Source organism: Phyllostomus discolor, chromosome 13 (genome assembly GCF_004126475.2).
Source record: "Phyllostomus discolor isolate MPI-MPIP mPhyDis1 chromosome 13, mPhyDis1.pri.v3, whole genome shotgun sequence".
NCBI classification, from domain to species: Eukaryota; Metazoa; Chordata; class Mammalia; order Chiroptera; family Phyllostomidae; genus Phyllostomus; species Phyllostomus discolor.
Window position 1 is genome coordinate 6738076 of NC_040915.2, and position 24539 is coordinate 6762614.

At 37.3% G+C, this 24539-nt stretch overlaps 1 protein-coding gene and 1 long non-coding RNA gene across 2 annotated transcripts in view; one reads left to right on the top strand and one right to left on the bottom strand.

Moving 5' to 3' along the window:
- Positions 1 to 1570: 1570 nt before the first annotated feature.
- LOC118498020 lies at positions 1571 to 10708 on the bottom strand. The gene is made up of 3 exons (XR_004900542.1): positions 10524 to 10708; positions 4622 to 4625; positions 1571 to 1581 (listed from the first exon to the last, which is right to left on the bottom strand). It is a non-coding gene; the product is annotated as an uncharacterized LOC118498020 (long non-coding RNA).
- The window catches only part of RAD50 (RAD50 double strand break repair protein), a 76969-nt gene continuing 56381 nt past the window's right edge, over positions 3952 to 24539 (top strand). The window contains exons 1-5 of the mRNA XM_028527377.2: positions 3952 to 4356; positions 6538 to 6621; positions 16372 to 16523; positions 22045 to 22230; positions 22570 to 22774. Coding sequence (XP_028383178.1) covers positions 4228 to 4356; positions 6538 to 6621; positions 16372 to 16523; positions 22045 to 22230; positions 22570 to 22774 — 756 coding nt within the window. The 5' untranslated portion in view covers positions 3952 to 4227. The remainder of the gene's footprint in view (positions 4357 to 6537; positions 6622 to 16371; positions 16524 to 22044; positions 22231 to 22569; positions 22775 to 24539) is intronic.

A 24539-nucleotide genomic window follows, 5' to 3' on the forward strand; every position in this document is an offset into this window, starting at 1 on the left:
TAAATAAACAATGCTGGTTTAAAGTAATTTATTTAGGGGATTTCAAGACAATGAGGAATGAAGATACTAAGCAATGATAATGTAGGAGCTGGAAGGAGTGATCGGAATGGGTGCATGTTACGGTGCTTGTACCAGTGGGAGGTTGCTAAAGACACTAACTTTACATTTCAAAATAGGCATGTAAAAAATTTAAAAGCAATCACTAAAGTAACAGGAATCGAATGTGTAAGTCCCAAACCAGTAGAATAAAACATGAGAATAAAGGAAGCCCAATGGATCCAGAAACCAGGAAAGGAGAAAAAGAAGTAAAGAAAAAGCACAGAAAAAAAAGTAAGAGAAATACATCCAAATTTATCAAGAATCATAGTAATTGAAAACAGATTAAACTCACCTATGAAAAGGAAGATACTATAAAATTGTATTAAAATCATCTCATCTATTTTCAAGAGATACACTTCATGAAAAATGACATTAAAAGGTTAAAAATCAAGGGATGAAAAGATAGGCTGGATAAATATTTATCAAAATAAAGCTGATGTACCAATACCAACACCAGAAAAAGAATTTATGTGAGAAAGTATTATGAGGATAAAGAGATTCACTAATAGGTGCAAGATAGTATCTCATGGTGCTTTTATTTTCCACTTCACTGAGTATAATATAAGTGAAACCAAACATTTTTCAGTAGTACTTTACTGAGAACTGGGAACTTGACTGATCTGCCTTTTTAGTGCTTTTTATTTTAGGGACTAATCATTTTTATTGCAGATCTTTTCCACCTTCCTCCTGGAGTCATTTTAGTTTTAGAGTTTCCTATTGTTACAAAGTTGAAAAGTTTTGTAAGGGAATTTACCTCATCATGTCCATTTATTTCCTTCAACTCATAATTTTTTCTGAAGTATTTTAAAAGACAGAAAGCATGACACTACCATTAACACATCCATATGCACCCCCAAGATGATAATTTTCTTACATAGCAAAATATCACATTTAATATAATAAAATTAACAATAATTCTTTTAGCATTTAATTTCCAGTCTATATTCAGAAAGTTTCCCCACGTATCCCCCCAAATTCCCTTCACATCTCTAAGCCCAAACCAGGATCAGGTCCAGGACCCTGTGTTGCATCTGGCTGACATGTAACTGAAATCTCTTTTCATTTGCAACAGTCCTAAAAAAAAAAAAAAAAAAAGCCTTTTCAAATCTCCTTGTTTTAATGACAAGGGGAACCTGGGCTGGTGCCTTGCAGTACACCCCACCTTCCAGATTGGCCCTTTCCATCTTTATGTTGTTATTAGCTTAATCCTTACTTCCTGTGAACTAGAAGTTAAAGGTGTGATTCAAGTTTAACCTTAAAAAAAAAAAAACTGAGTAAGAGTTGGATACTTCATGTTAAGTTCACAGGAGACATAACGTCTGGTTGTCTTGGTCATTGCTAATTTTTCATATTACTTTGGTTCATAAAATTCTCCTTTAAAAGTGAGGGTAAGCCCTGGCCAGGGATACCAAAAGGTTGCAGGTTTGATCCCTCTGGTTGGGGCACCTACGGGAGGCAAACAATCGATGTCTGTCTCTGTCTCTTCCCCCATCCCTTCCTTTCTCTGTAAAATCAATGAACATATCCTGGGTATAATTTTTTTTTAAAGTGAGAGTAATTACATTTCTGGGGTTTTCTTTTATTGCTTTCAGAAATACCTAAATCTTCATCAGCCTGGAACTTAGAGTGGTAAGTAAAAGAAGATATAGTGTTTGTTTTTTTTCTTCTTTCTGACATTCAAGTATGTATCCAAGTATTTATTTAAATAGCAGTGGTGGGGAAAAAGCTATCTTGGTGGTTATGCATGTTTACATTTGTCAAAACTCATGGAATTGTACACAGGAAAGGATGGATTTTACTGTATACAAGTTAAACTTTGGTTCCTGGCTGGTGTAGCTCAGTGGATTGAGTGTGGCCTGTGAACCAGAAGGTTGCCAGTTTGATTCCCAGTCAGGGCACATGCCTGGCTTTTGGGCCAGGTCCCCAGTAAGGGGTGTGCAAGAGGCACCACAAACTGATGTTTTTCTCCCTCTCTTTCTCCCTCCCTTCCCTGCTCTCTACAGTTAATAAATAAAATCTTTTAAAAAATTATGCTTCAGTAAACCTGACTTTGAAAAAAAATGAGCTTTCATTATGTTAATACCAGGCAAGAGCATAAATCATAGTTTCCTTACTGTTTACATGGTTGGAACCCTACTGTGAGAATCTCCTTTCAGACAGCCACAGGAAATAAATATGAAAATAATGAACTCATCAGTAAATTTTGAATTGTCTTATATAGAAACTTTGTGAAAGCCTCAATGAGAAAAATGGTGTGAGAGAAGTACAGCCAAATAGAGATGCTAAACATTCATTACTTAGTTTCTCCTAGTAATTTTCTGGTGTTGATTAAAAAAGAAAACGTTAAAAAGTAAGAAAAAATAAAAATAAAAAAGGTCTTTAATCTAGTGTCGTTTTATTGCATCTGCTTAGTCACATAGGGCATTACTGTACAATTTTCATGTTTTGTCCCATTGGTAATTTAAAATATGCACCATGAAAACTGGCACTTTCATATTTTCTTACTTGGTACATCAAGACAACCTTTACTGGCCTTCCCCACTTGGATCCTTTGATGTGAAATTTTTGTTTATGTAGTAAGTTCTATAAATGATTGTCTTGGGAGTATGTGATTGGAGAGTGTTTCCTGCATTTTTCTCAGTAGTCCAAAGTTTTTGTTTTTAATTTTAATATCTTCCACTACTGTCTTTGTAATTTTGCTATACATCTTCGCATGTGATATCCGTCCATTTAGTTGGTTTCCAAAAAGCAATATTCTCATTTTTAAGAAAGGTCATTTCTCTTTCCCTTATTTTACTTTAATTTCTTTTGGCATACAAAAATTTGTACATAATGTATACAACACAATGACTTTGGAGATAAGTCTACTCTGATCAATGCTATTAGCATATCCATCACCTCCAAAAGTTTCTTCCCACTTTATTTTTTTGTAAGAACAATTAACAAGATCTACCCTCTTAGCAAAATTTTCAGTATACAATATAATATTGTTAACTGTAAACGCTATGGTATGCAGTAGGCATTTTATTATTTTTGCACAACCAAAATTTTCTTTTTTGAAAGATATCTGTTCCTATGTTGTCAATACTTACAGGAGTGGATTTCATTCTCATTAATATTTGCACAATATTTTACAATTTTATAACAACATTTAACTTTTGGTCTTAGACATCTCTCTCCATTCTTAAAAATTAAGAGGACCCCGAAGAACTTTAAAAAATATTTTTATTAAAATATAGTTGGCATACAATATATATTAGTTTCAAGCACAAAACAGTGATTTATATATCTTGATATAATCACCACACTAAGTCTAGCAACCCTTTGTCACCATGCAACACTGCAAGTACTACTATATTCCCTGTATTGTACACTACATCTCCAGAGGCTTTCTGTGATTCATAACTATCAATATTTACCCAATTATAAATTAAAATTGAGATTCTTTTTAAGGCACAAGAACACAAGCACACATTCCATTAGTCATCATTGCGATGGCGTCACCATACGTCATACGATCACTGGAAAACACTCCAGAAGGGAGCAAATGAGAATGAAGACAAATAACGTCTGAGTATTTTTAGAAAATTTTTGGTAAGCGGACACCGCACTCCCTTCCCTTCCTGGATCACACTTCGAGAACTGTTGTCTGTCATAAGCCTTCGTCTCCCCTCAGAGTTAGTGCCTCTCGGTGTACTCCCGACCAGTACAGAGACGGAATCTACGGTCACCCCTAAACACAGGACCCAACCCTCTGGGTCGCTACTGCTGCGGAAGTCAGAGGTGCGCGCGCAACGCGGGCCGCCGACTTCCCGGCGTGCCCCGGGACTGCGGCGTAAATAGTCGCAGGCTGTAGCGACTCACGTGACTCGCGGGGCACCCAGAGGCGGGAATCTGTGAGTGGGAACGGAGGTGGGAGTCTCTCGGCCTGTGTTTTGTGTCTGCCGCGGGCATCCCCCGGGCGACCCTCACCCGCCCTGTCACCCAGCCGGGAAGCAAGGCGGCGCGGGAGGAAGGTTCCAGCGAGAGCCTTCGCTCCCACCCGGACCCTCCCGGCCCGCGCTCGCCCCGCTCTGCCGCACCGCCAAACCTTGCTGGGCCCTTGGTGTTGAAATAACATTTACAAACATGTCCCGGATCGAAAAGATGAGCATTCTGGGCGTGCGGAGTTTTGGAATAGAGGACAAAGATAAGCAAATTATCACTTTCTTCAGTCCCCTCACAATTTTGGTTGGACCCAATGGGGCGGGGAAGACGGTAAGTCCGGAGTTAGCCACCTTCCGTTTTCGGGTCGCTACATCTTACGAATCTGGGAAATAAAAATACCTGGAGAATTAAGAGCACGGATGAGGACGGGAGGCGCCTCTACTTTTCTGTTCTTGGGACCCCTGGAAGTGCTGCCCTCTGGGTGACTCCCAGGCCCCGGGGCGTGGCCAGAGACTTGAAAAGTCGAACAGACCCAGCATCCTAACGGTGTCCCGGCGTGTATGCTAGGCAAGGTACACTTGGGATCCGGAGCTACGGCTCTCCGAGAGCTAAGTCCTACAAGAGGCCTCTTTGTTTGTTTTGATGTTTTTTTGTACACTCTTTGCTCCCAGAACATAGCACTCACTCCCTGGTATTTGTCTCAATAAAGGAACCTACTAAAGCTACAAAATATAAATATGTGAGTTTACAAGTATGCTGACTGTATACGCATAATAAACAGGAAATAAATGGCTTAATTTTAAGATGAAACTGAGGCGGTGAGGCTTAAAATTGGAAAACTGCAGGCATACCTCGTTTTATTGCACGTGGCGTTATTGCTCTTCACAGATGCTGTGATTTTTTTACAAACTGAAGGCAAGTTCCTCCACCAGGAAACAAATAAAATACGACCCGCTTAATTTCAGTGGTCTGGAGCCAAACCAGCACTATCTCTGAGGTATACCTGTATTTTGTTGTTAGGATGCTCTTACGTAGCCAAAAAATTTGAGTACAACTCACTGTGATTTTTTTTTTAAACCCTGGGAATATTTAGAAATTAGAGTTGGGCCCTGAAGTGGCAACCAATTATGGGAAAAGTATAGTTGAGGGGCTGTTCTGGAAGAGGACTTGAGAAAAAGCAAGGAGGTAGCAGTGTAACGGAGAAGAGGAAATGAAGTTTTGTTAAAAGGGTGGAGCAAGATCCCTGCCTGGTTCAATGGGTTGAGTGTGGGCCTGCGAACCAAAGGTTCACTGGTTCAATTCCCAGTCAGGGAACATGACTGGGTGTGTGAGAGGCAACTACACAATGATATTTCTATCCCTCTCCTCTTTCTCTAAGAATAGATAATGAAATCTTTAAAAAAAAAAAAGTGTAGAGAAAGATAAGATTTAGTGTTGAGAGCTGAATACCTGACTCTTGCTTACTTTTATGTGAAAATGTTATACTTACTGAATGCCTATTATGTACCTAGTATTGCATTGTCATTTACTGTAGAGGAGACTAGTGTGTTTATGAGCACTGGCAGCCTGAGTACAAATTTTTTGCTTCACCATGTGTTAGCTTGTGTGACTGTGCAAGAGTGACTTACCATATTTTTCAGACTATAAGATGTACTCCCCCCCCAAATTTGGGTGCACCTTATAGTCCAAATGTAGCTTACCTGACTTGCTGGGGGGCAGGGGGAGTGGCCTATGTTATTAAATATTTTACCACATTTTTTGCCTCAGAATTGTTTTTCCTATTTTCCTCTAAAACCTAGGCGTGTTTTATGGTCCAAAAAATTCAGTAAATGTTCTGTGCTTTAGTTTTCTCATTTATAAAATGGGGATAAAAGTAGTTTCTGCAGCCCAGGATTAATGTGAGAATTAAATGGTTGCAGTGTGTAAAAGCAGTTAGCACAATACCTGGTACATAGTAAGGTCTGTGTAACTGTTAGCCATTGGTTCGGGTGTGTGTGTTTTTTTTAACTTGTAAAAAAATTTCAGTTTTATCCAGGTATAATTGACACAGAAAGTTGTAAGATATTTGAAGTATACATCCTGCTGATTTGATAATACCTAATGGTGAAAGGATTCTCTATATTAATTAACAAATCCATCGCCTCACGTATTCTTTCTTTAGTGAAAACATTTAAATTCAGCAAATTTCACTTATACAATACTGTTGTTAACTATGCTAACCATGTTTACATTAGCTGTTGTTATGAAATTAGCTTATAGGGTTTTAATTGGAAATAGAGATTTTTTCCAAATTTTTATTTTATTATATTTTCTTAATTATATAGTTTTTCTATGAACTTACAACAATTATTCTTTAACATTTAATCATATCTATATTATAGGTTTTATGTCAAATTTTATTTGATTGTATCTTTATAGTCTCTATGGTAAATAATATTTTATAATGAATATTTTATTATTAACTTCTGTGGTTCTCTTATGACTACATAATATAATTTTTTCTTTCTTTAGACCATTATTGAATGCCTAAAATACATTTGTACTGGAGATTTCCCTCCTGGAACCAAAGGAAATACATTTGTTCATGATCCCAAGGTAATGGTGCTAGTAAAATTTTGTACTTTTAAAATAAAATTTTTATAATTATGAAAGTGATAACAACTTACTGTAGAAACCTAGTAGGAAAAGTATCAAGAGATATGGATGTCATCCACACACATTCTCAGCACCAGTGAAAACCATTGTTGATCACTTCATATATTTTTTATCCTTTACATGCTGTTTTACATAGCTGAAATCATACTCAAATTTTATATTTTGAGGGTTTTTTTCCACTTAACATTATCATAAAGTTCCATATCATTAAAAAATTATATTAAGTTCTTAATTTGGGTGTTTGATATATGGGTGCTTTCTAAAAAAATCTTTATACTTTTTTGTGTGTCTGAAATATTCCCTCCTTAAAATATGTAACTTTTTGTGAACATTTTTAATAATTGCATAATTTTCTTACATTTAGATTTCTTTTAATTTTTCATTAAAATGTACCATGATGAAAGTCTTTGTCTGAATTTTTGAATTATGGTGTTGATGCTATTGGAGCATGTAAAGGACATGGGATTTTCTATATGTGTCTGACTTACAGATTTTCCTTGTTTCATGTACTATGTAGTGGAGTCATGCCTCTCTCAAGACCTAACCTCCACAAAAGTTGGTTGTGTATTTATTCCAGGCTTTTTCCTGTGTTTATGAAAACATATCTGTGCATACGTAAATATACTCACATATATAATATTTTTTCATACATGAATAGAATTTTATTATACCACTTTACAAATAAGTTATTTAGTGATATCCTGCATATCTGTTTATATGTATACAGAGTTGGGCAAAAGCAGGTTGACAGTTGTGAGTACACAAAACAGTTTATTCTTGTATTTATTAATTATGTATTATATTCCACATGAACAATTATTGTGTTATTTCCCACCCCTGTATACACACACACTTTTATTTCATTGTTTTACTAAATAATATTACACTGAGTTTCTATTCTGTGGTTTATTTAACTGACCCCGAGTTAATGGTCATTGAAGTTTCTACTTTTATATGACTAAAGATAACTAGTAATGCAAATATTTATTAATTTTCTTTTTAGAACTAAAAGTACCGTTAGTACATTTACTGAGCCCTCTCTATAATGACTATTCAAATCTTGTTTCTTCTTAAATCTACAATTCACTCTTCCTGATTAATGATCTTGTCTTGTACTTGACTGAGAAAATAGGATTCAAAAGAAAAGTTCCTCATTTTCCAGTCATAAAATCTACCAGACTGCTCTGCGTATGTACGCATTCTATCTGTTTTCTCTCCTGTGTTTAGGGTAAATTGTTTATTGTTTTATCTAAAGGTCAACCAACTCCTCTTGGAGACTGAGATGACAGTCCCTTTTGTCATCTTCTGGCTTCTCCAGTAGCAGTTTCTCCCTCTTCATAGGATGGTTCATGTCAGCATGTAAGCATGCTCTTGTAGCTTCTTCAGTCTATAAACACAAACCACTATCTCTTTAATCCAAATCATACTCTGGCTACTTACTACCTCTTCTCTGTTCAGTTTAAACAAAATTCACAAGAGTTGTATGTATTCAGTGTTTTCACTTCATTGCTTCCCATGTTCTCTTCAGCCTACTCTGTTCAGATTTTCTTTTGTTCTCAGTAAAACTGCTTTTATAAGGTCACCACTAATCTGTGTTGCCAGATAAAGTGGTCATTTTCTAATTCTCAATAACCTCTCAGCAGATTTGATGTAGTTGATTATTCCTTTTTCAAAAAGCATTGCTCTCTTGGCCTCCAAGACTTAATCTTACACCTTTTTCACTGGCCACACCATAGTCTCCTTTGCTGAGTCGACTTTTTGCTTGACTCTCCTGAGACGATCCTAATGGTTTTACTACTGCTGAATTCTACCAAACATTTTAGGAAGAAATAATGCCAGTTTTACACAAGCCCTTTCAGAAAAGTGAGGCAGAAGAAATACATCCCAGCTGTTTATGGGAGTAGCATTACCCCATACCCAAACCAGACCAAGACATTACAAGAAAATTGCAGATACCTCTTGTGAACATAAATGCAAAAGCCCTTAGCAGAACAAGTTCAGCAATATGCAAATAAAGATAATACACCTTAACTAGGTAGGGTTTATCTCAGGAATGTAAGGTTTGTTTAACACTTGAAAACCAATCTGTAATTTGCCACATTAACAAAGAAGAAATATCATTTGAGCATCAGTAGGTACAAAAAACAGCATATAAACTCAATATTCATTCGTGATAAAAACAGCACCATCCTTCATTCCTGACTAATTCAGTTCAAAAGCTAGCAGGTGAGGCTGAGGGAGGAAGGCATCAACAAAAAGCTAGTGTGGCAGTGTGGTTAGGAGTTGAAGCCCAAGTGGGGAATGAATGAGTCCATAGTTATGTTTTAAAATGAGAAGAAAAAAAATGGAGGAACGAAGGCTTAAGTAGAATTTACTTGGTTTTATTTTAATTTTTTAATTTAATCTTTATTTTTTTCTGTTACTGTTTAGTCCTCTCATACTCACCTCCCCCCCACGGTGTCCACACTGTTGTCCACATCCATGATCCTTTCATCTTTGTGCTCAGCCCCTCCACCCCATCACCACTGCCCAACTAGCGGTCATCAATTACAGTGACATACAATGTGTTAGTTTCAGGTGTACCACACAATGATTAGACATCTATATAACTTAGGATCACCCTGATAATTCTAGCGCCCACCAGGCCCCATACATAGTTACTACAATATTATTGATTCTATTCCCTGTGCCGTACTTCACATCCCTATGACTATTTTATAACTACCAACTTGTACTTGTTAATCCCTTGACATTTTTCACTCATCTCTCCAACTGCCTCCCCACTTGCAATCTAGCTGCTATCAATTGGCTCTCTGCATCTATGAGTTTGTTTCTGTTTTGTTTGTTCATTTTGGTTTTTAGATTCCACATATAAGTGAAATCATATGGTATTTGTGTTTTTCTGAATTTCACTTAGCATAATACCCTCCAGGTCCATCCATGTTGTTGCAAATAGCAAGATGTCTTTTTTTTTAATGGCTGAGTAATATTCCATTGTATACTAATATATGTACCACATTTTCATTCATTCACATCTTCAAATACTTCGGTTGTTGCCATGTCTTGGCTATTGTATATCAAGCTGCAGTGAACATAGGGGGTAAATATATCTTTTCAAATTGCTGTTTTGTATTTCTTCAGATAAATACCCAAAAGTAGAATTGGTAGATTATATGGTAGTTCTGCTTTTAATTTTTTAAGGAACCTCCATACTGATTTCATTAGTGGCTGCACCAATCCGCATTCCCACCAACAGTGCACAAGGGCCCACCCCCTTTTCTCCACATCCTGGCCAGCACTTATTTGTTGATTTATTGATGGTGGCCATTCTGACAGGTGTGAGGTGATAATCTCATTGTGATTTTAATTTGCATTTCTGTGATAATTAATGACAGTGAGCATCTTTTCGTGTCTGTTGGCCATCTGTATGTCCATTTTAGAGGAATGTCTGTTCATGTCCTCTGCCCATTTTTAATTGAATTGTTTGGGGTTTTTTGCTGTTAAGTTGTATGAATTTCTTATTTATTTTGGATACTAACCTTTTATTGGATGTATCATTGGCAAATATCTTCTCCCATTCAGTAGGTTTTCTTTGGTGTTATTGATGGTTTCCATTACCATGCAGAAAACTCTTTAGTTTGATGTAGAACCATTTGTTTATTTTTTCTGTTGTTTCCCCTCCCCAAGGGGACATATCACAAAAAAATATTGCTAAGAGCAATGACTGTGTTTCTTCTAGGAGTTCTATGGTTTCATATTTTACATTTAAGTATTTAATTCATTTTGAGGTCATTCTTGTAAAAGAGGTCTAGCTTCAATTTTTTTGGCATGCCTCTGTTCACTTTTGCCAACATCATTCATTGAAGACACAGTCTTTACCCCATTGTATAGTCTTGCCTCCTTTGTGATAGATTCATTGACCACAGAGGCATGAGTTTATTCCTGGGCTCTGTATTCTGTTCCATGAATCCATGTAGCTGTTTTTATGCCAGCACCATATTGTTTTGATTACTGTAGCCTTGTAGTATAGTTTAATATCAGGGAGTGTGATACTTCCAACTTTGTTCTTCTTTCTCAAGATTGTTTTAGCTATTCAGAGTCTTTTGTGGTTCTCTATAAATTTTAGGATTATTTATTTTAGTTCTGTGAAAAATGCCATAGGTATTTTGATAGGGATTCCATTGAATCTGTAATTGCCTTGTGTAGTATGGACATTAGAAGAGTGTTAACGTAGTTATGGATCTGTTCAGATTTTCTGTCTTCTTGATTCAGTCTTGCAAGATTTTGTTTCTAAGAATTTATCCATTTCTCCTAGGTTGTCCAATTTGTTGGCATATAATTGTTCTTAGGATTCCTTTATACCAGTAATCCTGTGTATTTCTGCAGCGTCAGTTGTCACTTCCCCTCTTTCATTTCTGATTTTATTTGTTTGGGCCCTCTCTTTTTCTTGGTGAGCCTGGCTAAAGGGTTATCAATTTTGCTTATCTTTTCAAAGAACCAGTTCTTGGTTTCATTCATCTTTTGTATTTTTTTACTCTATTTTGTTTATTTGTGCTCTAACCTTTATTATTTCCTTCCTCCTGCTCATTTTGGGCTTTGTTTATTCTTCTATTTCTAGTTCCTTTAGATGTAAGGTTAGATTGTATGTTCATGATTTTTATTTCTTGAGTAGATATGGGTCTCAAGGCCTTTTTTGATTTCTTCCTTGATCCCCTTAACCCATTCTTTGTTTAGTATAACATATTATTTAGTCCCCATGTGTTTGTGTGTTTTCACTTTTTTTCCTGTAAATCATTTCTAGTTTTCATACCATTACCATTGGAGATTGTGGTTGGTGTGATCTGTCTTCTCAAATTTATCGAGACTTGTGGCCTAACATGTGTTCTATATTGGAAAATGTTCTATGTGCACTTGAAAAGAATGTATATTCTGCTGCTTTGGGATGAAATGTTCTAAAAATATCAATTAAATTCATCTTGTCTAATGTGTCATTTTAGGCCACTGTTTCCTTATTGATTTTCTGCCTGGATGATCTATCCATTGATGTCAGTGGGCTGTTAAAGTACCTTACTCCTTCTTACTGTATTACTGATGATCCCTTTCTTTATGTCCATCAATATTGCTTTATATATTTAGGTGCTCCTAAGGTGCATAATGTTTATAAGGGTTATATCCTCTTGTTGGATTTATCCTTTTGTCATTGTGAAATGTCTTTGTCTCTTATAGCCTTTGTTTTAAAGTCTGTTTTGTCTGATACAAGTATTGTTACTCCAGTTGACTTTTGTTTGCATTTGCACAAACTATCTCTTTCCATCCCTTTACATTCTGCATATGTCTACAGTCTGAGGTGGATCTTTTTTAGACAGCCTATGTATGTATGGATCTTGTTTTGTATCCATTCAGCCATCTTACGTCTTTTAATTGGAGCATTTAATCCACTTACATTGAAAGTAATTACTGGTAGGTATGTAGTTATTGCCATTTTATTAATTTTTAAGTGTATTTTAGTTCTCTTATTTTAGTTCTTATTTTCTTGCGGTCTGCTCTTATATGTTGATGACTTTCTATAGTGTTGTGTTTAGATTTCTTTCTATTTATTTATAGTATGTATCTTGTAGCTTTGTGGCTTATGGTTACCATGTGCTTTATATATACCAGACTATGGGTAAAGCAGTCTATTTTAAGTTGGTGGTTGCTTCAGTTCAAACATATTCTAAGACCATTATAATTTTTACTCATCCCTTCCATGTTTGTGTTGCTTTGTCATTATTTTTTACTTTTATATCTGTGTGTGCATCCCTTAATTTATTGTTGTAATTACACTTGATCTTCCTACTTTTGCCTTTTAACCCCTGTACTAACTTTGGTAGATCTCCTGCATTTACTTTTTGCTTTTGTCAGTGAGAATTCTTTTCTTTCCTATATTTTCTTACTCATATTTTTTGAACTTTTCTTCTTAAAGAAGTCTTTTTAACATTTCTTGTAATACCAGTTTAGTGGTACTAAACTCTTTTAGCTTTTTCTTGTTTGCAAAACTCTTGATCTCATTTAATTCTAAATGATAGCTTTGCTGGGTAGAACAGTCTTGTTTGTAGGTCTTTGCTTTTTATCACTTGGAATGTTTCATGTGAATCTCCTCTGGCCTGCAAAGTTTCTGTTAAAAAATCAGCTGATATTTTTATAGGAGCTCCTTTGTACATACCTAACTGCTTTTCTCTTGCGGCTTTTAAGATTCTCTCTTTGTCTTTAACCTTTTGAATTTTAATTATGCTGTCTTGGTGTGGGCCTTTTTGGGTTCATCTTGTCTGGGACTCTGAGCTTCCTGGATTCATATATCTATTTCCTTTTCCAGGTTAGGGAAGTTTTCAGTCATTATTTCTTCAATAGGTTTTCAAACTCTTGCTCTCTCTCTTCTTCTTTTGGTACCTCTATCATGGGAATGTTGGTATGTTTGATGTTGTCCAGAGGTCCCTTTTACTTTTCTGATTGGGTATTTTCAGCTCCCTTGTATTTAGATAGTTGATTTGATCATCTGCTTCATGTAATCTGTTGTTGATTCCTTCCAGTGTATTTTTCCTTTCACTTATTGTAATCTTCATTTCTCACTGGTACTTTTTTATGTTTTGTACCTTTGTAGAATTTCCCACTGAGGTCATCTCTTCTTCCCCTAAATTCATTGAGCATCTGTATACCCGCTGTTTTGATACTTAGTGAGAGACAATGTCTGGTAGGTTGCTTGTCTCCATTTCAGGTAGTTCTTTTTCTGGAGTTTGGTCTTATTCTTTCATTTGGAACATATCTCTGTCTCTTCATTTTGGCTTTCTCCCTGAATGTGTAGATCTGCTCTGTATCCCAGTCTTTGTCGAGTGGCCTTATGTAGGACATGTACTCTGGGTCCCAGTAGCATAGTCCCTGGTTACCTCAGCCAAGTGTTTCAGGGGTACCCCTTGTGTGGGCTGTGTGTGTCCTTCTGTTGTAGTTGAGCCTTGATTGCTGTTGGCATGCCTTAGAGTTTGGTCAACCCTCAAGCTAACTAGCTTTGTGTGCTGGCTATGACGACAGTGGGTGCACTGTTGTGGCGCCATGAAGAGGGAGTTGCTTTAGTGGGCTCTGGTGCCTATTGTGTCTGCCCTTTGGGTGTGTCATTTGAGGAGCTGGTTCAGTGATGCTTTGGTGTGGTCTGAAGCTGACCATTGGATGTGTTGGTTCTGGGGCCTCTTGGGAGGGGCTTCAATGCAGGACAAGGTCAGTCGCCACTTATGCTGAGCTTGAGGTCACCTGGTAGAAGCTAAAAAGTGATATGCAGTTGATTGCTGCTTGTGCTGGGCTTGGAGGGGCTTTGGAGATACAGTGCTGTGAACCAAAGCCAGTTGCTACTTGTGCTGGGCTTTGGGACCCTTTGATGGATACCTGAATATAAGCTGAGGCCTGTGCCAACTTGTGTCTGGCTATGGCTGCTTAGCTGAAGCTGTTTTTTAAGCTAAGACTGGCCATGCTTACTCCAGGCTTATGGGCACCTGATGGGAGTTATAGTGCAAGTTGAGACCAGCCACTGCTTGTGCTGGGCTTAAGGCTGCTTGTAGGGGACACTGAGGTCAGCTGCCACTTGTTTGGGGTTTGTGAACCTTTAAGAGATTTTAGGAAGGCCCTCAGCATGAACCTAGACAGTCCACCTGCGTGGAGCAGGCCCTGGAAGAGGTTCATGGCAGGTGCTCAACTTGAGTGGGTTGGGATCTCAGGGAATCACCAGGGCGGGACTAATGGTGCTAGCCAGGTTAACAGAGAACTCAGATTTGATGCTCCATTGTATCTTCAGACTGAGTGGCAGGAGTGTTCAACAAAGGAATAATGATGCCTGCTAGTATACTTCCTTCCCCAGGAAGAGCTGCCCAGACCCCTGTACCTCCAGCCCTTGCCCTGAAACCAGCCCTCCCCAGATGTCCCTGGTACTTTTTAAGCTGCTGTCCCTGCTCTGTAGCCCAGAGCAAGTGAGTTTGTTAGCGAATTTGTCAGCAAGCAAGTTCATGTACAGGCCCATTAAGAGGGCAACATGATCTCCAGCCATCCTCCCACTCACTCACACTCAATCCCTGCTGGTTTTCACAACCAGATGTTGTAGGGACTCCTTTTCCTGGCACTGGTACCCTGAGCTGGGACCCTTGCCTCTTAGGGGAGAACTCTGCAACACAAATATCCCTCCTGATTTTTCCCATTTTTTTTTAAATCCTCACCCAAAGACATCTTTTTATTGCTTTTAGAGAGAGATGAGGAAGGCTGGGAGAGGGAGAGAGAGAGAAACATCAGTGTGAGAGGGAAACATTGATTAGCTTCCCTTTCTGGAACCCACAACCTGGGTATGTACTCTGATTGGGAATTGAACCCTGTGACCTTATGGTCTATGGGGTGACACTCCAACCAACTGAGCCACTCTGGCCAGGGCTCTCATGATTCTTAATTATCACATTTTGGGTGTGAGACCTGCCTGTTCTGCGTCTCTGCCTCTCCTGCCAGTCCTTGATGCACCTTCTTCTTTACTTATATTCTTGGTCATAGAACTTCTATTCAGTGAGGTTTCCTGTGGCTCTCAGTGATGGTTGTTCTATAACTTAGTTGTAATTTTAATGTGGTCATGGGAGGAGGTGGGCACAGCATTTAGCTTCTCTACCAGCTTGACTAGAAGTTTGTAGTATCTTAACTAATAAATATAGAAGAAATAATGGAACTAGAAAATTGCTATTTCAATCTTTTAATAGTTGTAATCATGTAAGATGCTAAAACTTGTGGAGGAAAGCTTAATAAGGTATGAGATATTTACATGATCATAATGGATCTCTCTCCCAATATTTACTAACAGAAAAGTAGTAAAAAAAATAACTTTATGGTGGAGAATCCTGGCAGATACCACTTTTATCAAGAGATTGATGGTTAATATCCAGTAGTAAGATAAATTGAAATCATGTTCCATCTGACAAGATGCAATGAAGGGAACATACCACTTTTATAATGTTCCTGCCAAAGGTGCATAATCAGATCATAGTCATAAAGAAATATTAGACAAATATGGAAAGACATTCTGTAATTTTCAAAATTGTCAGACATGAAAGTCAAAGAAAATCTGATGAACTATTCTAGATTGAAAGTAACTTAGGAGACATGACAAGAATGTGTAATTCTGAACAGTGCATAGTACAATGTGTAACTCTGAATTGGATGTTTTTGTTGTAAAAGACATATTGGGAAAATTGGAAAAGCTTGACTGGGATCTGAGGACTCTATGGTAGTAACATTAATATATCAATATCAATTTTCTGATTTTTATGATTGGAAATGAGCTTGTTTTATAGGGAATATTTATGATGGGACAGAAGATCAGCAACTTATTCTCAAGTATTTTGGGGGGGTTATGTATACTGTGTTTCTACTTTTCTGTAACCTTTAGTTTAAAAAAATTTTAAAAAATGCTTTTGATGCTTAAACAACAAAAATTCATATATTGGAAAAATCACATACCTGATTTCTTAATGACATTGAATAATAGAGGGAGATATGTAATTTTAATAAATCAATGAAACAGTAAAATTAAATTCTGTCTTTTGTTCTCTCATTTTTTGGTAAGATTGTGTATATTTTTTCTTTTAGAAACATTCTGAAACTTATTAAGGAGCATTTGTTTCCATTTTACCTTGAAAGGTTGCTCAAGAAACAGATGTTAGAGCCCAGATCCGCCTGCAGTTCCGCGATGTCAACGGCGAGCTTGTGGCCGTGCAGCGGTCCATGGTGTGCACTCAGAAGGGCAGAAAGACCGAGTTTAAAACCTTGGAGGGGGTCATTACCAGGACAAAGTAGGCGTTCATTTTACATTTGATTATATGTTCCTTTTCTGTCATTTAGTTTCTTTATTTTTTCCCTACCATTTTAAGTTTATTTTAGGGGAGTATATTTTTTAACACTTTGTTTTGTAGAGCAGTTTTAGGTTCTTAGGACAATTGAGCAGAAAGTAAAGTATCTATATATTCCCAGCCCCACACATGCACAGCCTCACCCACTGTCACCATTTAACTTTTTATTTTACTCCAGTTTATCAGTTAAACATGATGATCCCATTTGAGATTTAGTGATAATGCTTTTTTTTAAGGTTTATTTATTTATTTTGAGAGAGGGGAAGGGAGGGAGAGAGAGAAGGTGAGAAACATCAGTGTGTGGTTGCCTCTCGGGGGCCCCCTACTGGGGATCTGGCCTGCAACCCAGGCATGTGCCCTGACTGGGAACTGAACTGCTGACCCTTTGGTTTGTAGTCTGGTCCTTAGTGCACTGAGCCACACCAGCCAGGGCAGATTCTTTTGAGTAATTTATGAACAGTTGCTGAATCGAAGGTACATAATCACTGAAATATAGATTGAATGAAGAAAATGTTATTATCATGTGTAGGGATGGATGGGATGAGAAGTAGCCAAGTAGAAAAGAGTAATAATTTGTCCATTTCGACTGTTAAAATTCTTTTAGAGTAGGTAGCATCTAGTAGTGAGTGTGGATTTTGGAATTACTCTGTCCCAGATTCAAGACTTCATCTTTGTTGAGCAGATTAGTTAACTAGAACCTTACCTCTTACTTTGATTTATTTGTTAAACTAATTAAATAATCCCTTCATTTAACCAATAGTGTTTTGCATCTGTTGTGTGCCAAAAGCACTATACTAGCCACTAGCTTCCCAAGCAGGTTTTTTGCCATTGGCTTTTAAACACACTCAGGTCCCTCCCATACCCTCGATTTCATTCCACTCTAGTTCCTGTTTCCATCTTCCCCTTTATAGCCAGTCTTCTCAAAAGAATTGTTGACACTCCTTGTTTCCATTTCTTTACTTTCTCCTCACTCCTCCAGCCCCTTCCTCTACTGAAACAACTCCAACTAAGGTCAGTAATAGCCTTTGTATTATAATGCTATTGCTATACAAAATAGACCGCATGGTGAGCGAGCCCGTTTTTTTTATTTGTAAAATAGAAGTTCCTTATCATTGCACATATCAAGAAAGATGTTGTAAGAATTGAGCTAATGCATATAAAATACTTAATATGCAGTAAGAGCTCATGTATTAGTTTTCTATGAGTGTTATAACAAACCACAAACTTAGTAGCTTAAGACAATACAAATTTAATATCTTACAGTTCTCTAATTTAGAAGTTTGAATTGGGTCTCACTGGCCTAAAATCAAGGTGCTGGCAGGCCTATGTTCCTTTTTGGAGGCTGCGAGGAACAATCAATTTCCTTGCTCTTTCCACTTGTTAGCAGTCACTCACATTCTTTGGCTCATGCACTCCTTCTCTCCTCCCTCTTCAAAGCCAGCAACAGTGGGCAGAGTTCTCACATCACGTCACTCTGACTTCTTCCTCTGCCTCCTGCTCCCAAATTTAAGGACACTTCTCTTTATCTTGGCCTGGCCCAGATGATCCAGGATAATCTAAAGTCAGATGATGGGCAACCTTAATTTCATCTGTAATCTTATTTCCTCTTTTTATAAGTAACACAGTCACAAATTCCAGGGATTAGAATGCAGATGTCTTTGGAGGGCCATTGTTCTGTTAATTATAGGTCAGTAAATGGTAGATGTTAATCACTTCTTACTTGAACATATTTTTACTTTCACGATAAGTTGCAGCAGTGTCCCTCTTTCTTTTCTTATACACATATCCTACTCAGCCAGTAAAAGTTGGAGCTCTATAGACTCAGCCCTAGATTCTCTTTCATCTGTGCTCTATATTCTCTTCTCAGATAATCTCATTCATATTCTGTTGCTCAAATTACTGTGCATTCATTGGTGACTCACAGATTTATGTCTCCAGGCCACACCTGTGTTTTCAGGCCCATGTACCCAACCACCTCTTTCATTTTCTACTAATTGTTTCTTTTTTCCTCAGAATTTTCTCCTTTATTGAATTAAGGAATGGATAATGATACTGAAAATCTAAAATCTGTAGTATAATAAAACAATATTGGTTTTTTCAAAAGATTTTATTATTAAAAAATACTTTATTGTTTATGCTATTACAGTTGTCTCAATTTTCCCCTCTTTGCCACCCCCATAGTCGGTCCCCACACCATTGTCTGTGTCCATGGGTCCTTTATGTATGTCCGTTGACCAATCCCTTCACCTTCTTTCAGTCAGTCCCTGCATCTACCACTTGTTTCAAAGATACCTCAGATTCAGCCATACCAAGTTCATGATCCTTTCCCCTCACTCCCCTTATAAAAAACTTACACAACCTGGTCCTCTTGTGTTTCTTCTTCTCTCAGTAAATGACTCCTCTATCCATGGAGGTATTTATTTTGACACCTTCCTTGCCCTTCATATTCAGTTGCTTACCAAGTCATATAAATTTAACTAAATGTTTTTTGAATCTGTTTTTCGCCATCTCTATAATGACCGTTTCACTGCAAGCTACCATCATCTTTTCCTGGTCTAATGTGATAACCTCCTGGTCTGTATCCATTCCATCCCCCGGCAAAACATTCTCAGTTCATTCAGTGTTATATTTTAAACATACATAAACGATAGTAAAGACAGACACTGCTTCTGCCCACCTAATCTAGGTCTTAACAGATACTGGACAGAGGATATGAAAGAAAACAGATTTGTTTTTCCACTGAAAGATACTAAGAGATCTCTTGGAGTCCAAGGACAGGAAAGCTCCCGGCTCCGGGTATAATGATGTAGGGAACTCATTTAAAAGACCGTGAGGCAGTTTTCTCTATTGGATGGTTTTGTTAGTGTGACCGTAGAACTTGAGGTCTACTGACTGAGAATCCTCCCTGGATTCGCTTAGATGGGTACCATTTAAGTGAGGTTGCCTTTACTCTACTTTTACAATGTGTCTGTTACTGAACAACCCCTCATTTAAACTACACAGTCTTCAGTGTTCCCGATCAAGGTAGCTTTCTTTGCCTGTCTGCTGTGGATCATGATGTTTTGTTCTATTCTTTTAAGTCTCTACTGTTCCTTATTTTTAAGTTCTAAGAATGGAAGATAGGTTATTTTTCTCTGTTCATTATCTATAAACATTTTAAATGATTATATTTAAAAATCCAAATATGTAAAAAAAATCTTGCATTTTTTTCTGTACTACAGTTTTATGTTCTTTTTTTATCTGTGAACTGCTGAATTATTTCCGAATACTTTTTAGTATGAGGAAGCTACTGTAACAGGATGAATGACGGGACTTTTTACAAGTACAGCAAGAATGATTGACTAAGTAATAGAATAGGTTATTTTATGTAAGTTCTACTTTTAAAGTGTATTCTTTTGATTATGTTATTACAGTTGTCCCAATTTTTTCCCCTTTGCCCTCCTTCATCCAGTACCTCCCTTCCCTCCAACAATCCTTCCACCCCCTTAGTTCATGTCCATGGGTCATCGTGCATTTACTTCTTTGTCTTCTTCATTCCTATACTATTTTTAACATCCCCCTGTCTGTTTTGTACCTACCATTTGTGTTTCTTAATCCCTGCGCCTTTTACCCCATTCTTTCCCTGTCCCCTCCCAGCTAATGACCCTCCAAATGATCTCTATACCTATGATTCTGTTCCTGTTCTGGTGGTTTGCTTAGTTTTTGTTTTGTTTTTCAGATTCATTTGTTGATAGCTGTGAGTTTGTTGCCTTTTTAATGTTCATAGTTTTTATCTTCTTTTTCTCAAATAAGTCCCTTTAACATTTCATGTATTAATGGCTTGGTGATGATGAACTCCTTTAGCTTTACCTTGTCTGGGAAGCACTTTATCTGTCTGTCCATTCTGAATGAAAGCTTTGATAGAGAGAATAATCTCAGTTGTAGGCTCTTGCTTTTGATCACTTTGAATACTTCTTGCCAGTCCCTTCTTGCCTGCAAAGTTTCTTTTGAGAAATCAGCTGATAGTCTTATGGAAACTCCTTTGTAGCTAACTCTCTGCTTTTCTCTTGCTGCTTTTAAGAGTCTCTCTTTATCTTTAACCTTTGGCATTTTAATTATGATGTCTCTTGGTGTGGTCCTCTTTGGGTCCAACCTGTTTGGGACTCTGTGTGCTTCCTGGACTTGTATGCCTATCTCCTTTGCCAAATTAGAGAAGTTTTCTTTCATTATCTTTACAAATAAGTTTCAACTTCTTGCTCTTCCTCGTCTCCTTCTGGCATCTCTATGACTCAGATGTTGGCAAATTTGGAGATGTCCCAGAGTCTTATACTATCCTCATTTTTTCGAATTCTTGTTTCTTCATTCTGTTCTGATTATTTACTTCTTCCTTCTACTCCAAATCGTTGATCTGAATCCCAGCTTCCTTCCCTCCACTGTTGGTTCCCTATAGATTTTTATTTATTTCACTTAGTGTAACCTTTATTTCTTACTTTATGTTGTTGCCATGCTCAGTGAGTTCTCTGAGCATCTTGATCACCAGTGTTTGGAACAGTGCATCTGACAGCTTGGCTATCTCCATTCCATTTAGTTCTGTTTCTGGGTTTTTGTCCTGTTCTTTCAGTTGGGCCATATTTCTTTGTCTCCTCAATTTGGTAGCCTCCCTGTATTTGCTTCTGTGTATTAGGTAGAGCTGCTTTGACTCCCTGTCTTAGCTTGCCTATTAAGCTGTATAGGGCAGAGCTGTAGGTATTTGCCAGGGTAAGGCAACCCACTTCACCACTTTGTGTTGTTATGGGGGAGGAGGTTACAGAGAGTACAGTTCTGCTGCTTGGCTTCTGGAGGCTTGTCTGGCAATTACCCCCTTCCAGTCACTTCACCCACTCCCCATATGTGACTGGCAGCCTTCCACCTATTGCCCTGGTGTTGAATCTCAGATTGGGTGGGTTTACATACATTTTAAGACCATGCAGGCCCTTTAAACAGTATAAACAGACTCTCCTGAGAAACGGGCATTTTTTTCCATCATCCTAATCCCCACTGATTTTTAGAGCCAGAACTTAAAAGGCTTTCTCTTCCCAATGCTGGAACCCTGGGCTGCGTGGTCTGGTTTAGGGCTCGGTTTCTTCGCTTCCAAGGTGTCCCTCCTGATTTTTACCCACCACACATGAATGTGGGAACCTGCATACTGCTGGTGCCACAGCCATCTCTGCACTGTACTGTGTCCTCTCCACCTCAGCGCCCTGTCTCTTTATGAGTTGGGCCATATTTCTGTCTCTGCCCCTCCTGGATGAATATGGCTTCTTTAAATCCTTGGTTGTTGGACTTCCACACAGTTTGACTTTCTGGCAGTTCTGGGTGTTTTATGTTTTGAGGTTAGTGGTGATTCTTGTTATGGTTGTGCGAGGAAGTGAAGCATGTCTACCTACACCTCCATCTTGACCAGAAGTGTATTTTACATAACTTCTTAATTTTCATTTTTTCATAGGCATGGCGAAAAGGTCAGTCTCAGCTCTAAGTGTGCAGAAATTGACCGAGAGATGATCAGTTCTCTTGGGGTTTCCAAGTCTGTGCTAAATAATGTTATTTTCTGTCATCAAGAAGATTCTAATTGGCCTTTAAGTGAAGGAAAGGCTTTGAAGCAAAAATTTGATGAAATTTTTTCAGCAACAAGGTTTGTAACCTTTAATAGACTTTGTAGCCCATTAAGTTATTAAAACATGGTTGCAATTTGGATATTACTTTTTTTAAACACATAAAATTTTTAAAGTAAAAAATTATTATTACCTTTTACTCAGTGTGAACCAGTAGACATATTACCTTTCGTTTTTTTTCTGTGCATGTTTATTTACTGCCAGGTTGACAGTGTATCTATAACTTTTTCACTTACCATTATGTCATAAGCATTTTCTGAGTTACTAAAAACTTTTTAATAACTGTATAATATTCCATTGTGTGAATATGCTATCATTTACTTAGCCAGAAATTTATTTTTTATTTAATGTCTTCAAAGGTACATTAAAGCCTTGGAAACACTTCGACAGGTCCGCCAGACACAAGGTCAGAAAGTAAGAGAATGTCAAACAGAACTAAAATATCTGAAGCAAAATAAGGAAGAAGCTTGTGAGATTCGTGATCAGATTACTAGTAAAGAAGCCCAGTTAACATCTTCAAAGGAAATTGTCAGATCCTATGAGAATGAACTTGATCCGTTGAAGGTAATCTGATTCCTTTTATGCTAAAAAGAAAGCCTTTTATCGTGGTGGCACTCATCCATAAAGCACTCATATTTTTATGAGTTTGAATGATATATATATTTCTTTAAAAAAATTACCAGAGATTATGTAATGCTACAGTTTAATGTCTTAGGTCTGCATTAGTTGGTTAGTCTTAAAATTGCCCAAAGATCTTAGATTTGAGAGTAAACAAATTTGTGTCATCATACTATATTAGTAATGTAGATCCCTAATTGGTAATTATCAATGTAATGACCTAGTGTAGGGCTAGTGTTCTTCAAGAGATTTTTCTTTAACTGACCAATCTTTTTAGGTAATTTTTATGATTTGCAGAATGGTCTTAAAATTGCACTTATTGGAATTGATGTATAACACATTGCTATACACTCATGCACCACATAATGATGTTTTGCTTAACATTGCACCATATATATGACAATGGCCCCATAAGCTTATGATAGAACTGGAAAATTCCTATCGACTAGTGACTTTGTAGCTGTCCTACTGTCCTAATGGCAATGCATTAGGAACACATTCACAGAAAGTGGGTGTAAGTGGGCGTATGCATTTCAAACCTGTGTTATTCAAGAGTCAGTTGTACCGTACCTTTTGTGTGTTTAGATACACAAATACCATTGTGTTACAGTCGCCTACAGTATTTAGTACAGTAACATGCAGTGTACATTTGTAGCCTGGGAGCAATAGGCTATACCCTATGGCCTCAGTGTGTAGCAGGTCTGTGTAGGTGTACTCTGTGACATTTGCTCAATGATAAAATCAGTTAATGGGTTTCTCAGAACATATCCCCCCTGTTAAGTGATGAGTGACTATATTTGCAAATGAGTATATCTTTCTAAAATCTTTGGTCTATAAAAACCACCTTAAGCAAATTTCATTCTTTCATTTCACAAGCATTTGGGTATTTCCTGTATACAAGGGTATACTGTACTTTGGGCTACAGGTACAATGAGTACCTTCCCTGTAAGGTATTCCTAGTCTAAATAAGTATAAGAGCATTTGTGAAAATGCCTATTTTCTAGGTTTCAGATAGTAGATTTTTTTTGGAAAGTCATTTTAAAATTATTGATTTGCTTTTTTTAAAACTCATTAATACTGGTATGGATCTTTGAATTGTAAGTAAACTAGAAACTCTGGTTTTGTTTCTGTCCCAATGCCCATTGATATTAATGTATTCTTGAATAAATATTTCTTGTTTTGTGCATAGCACTATGCCACGTGCTGGGGTGAGGAACCAAAAGACTTGGATCTTGCTTTTAAAGAACTTGGAGAATTAAGGAAATTCTTTTTTAAAATAGATTACAAAGAAGTAAATTGAAGAGCTACATGAATGATATAGTTTGGAACATAGGTTCTAGGAGATAAAAGATAGTAACTGCAGCATGAGAAAAGAATAGATAAATTGGACTTCATAAAATAAAAAACTTTTGCAAACTATACCATCAAAAAAGCAAAAAGTCAACCCACAAAATGGGAGAAAGTATTTGCAGGTCATGTATCTAAAAAGGGACTTGTATCTGGACATAAAAATAACACAGACTCTGGTCAGGATGGAGGCATAGGTAGACATGCTTCGTCTCCTTGTACATCCACAAAAAGAATTACAACTAAATCTCAAAACAAGTAACACCTAACTGTCAGAAAATCAAACTGTATGGAAGTCCTACAACCAAGGATTTAAAGAAACCACATTCATCTAGACGAGTAGGAGTGGGGGAGACGCAGAGAC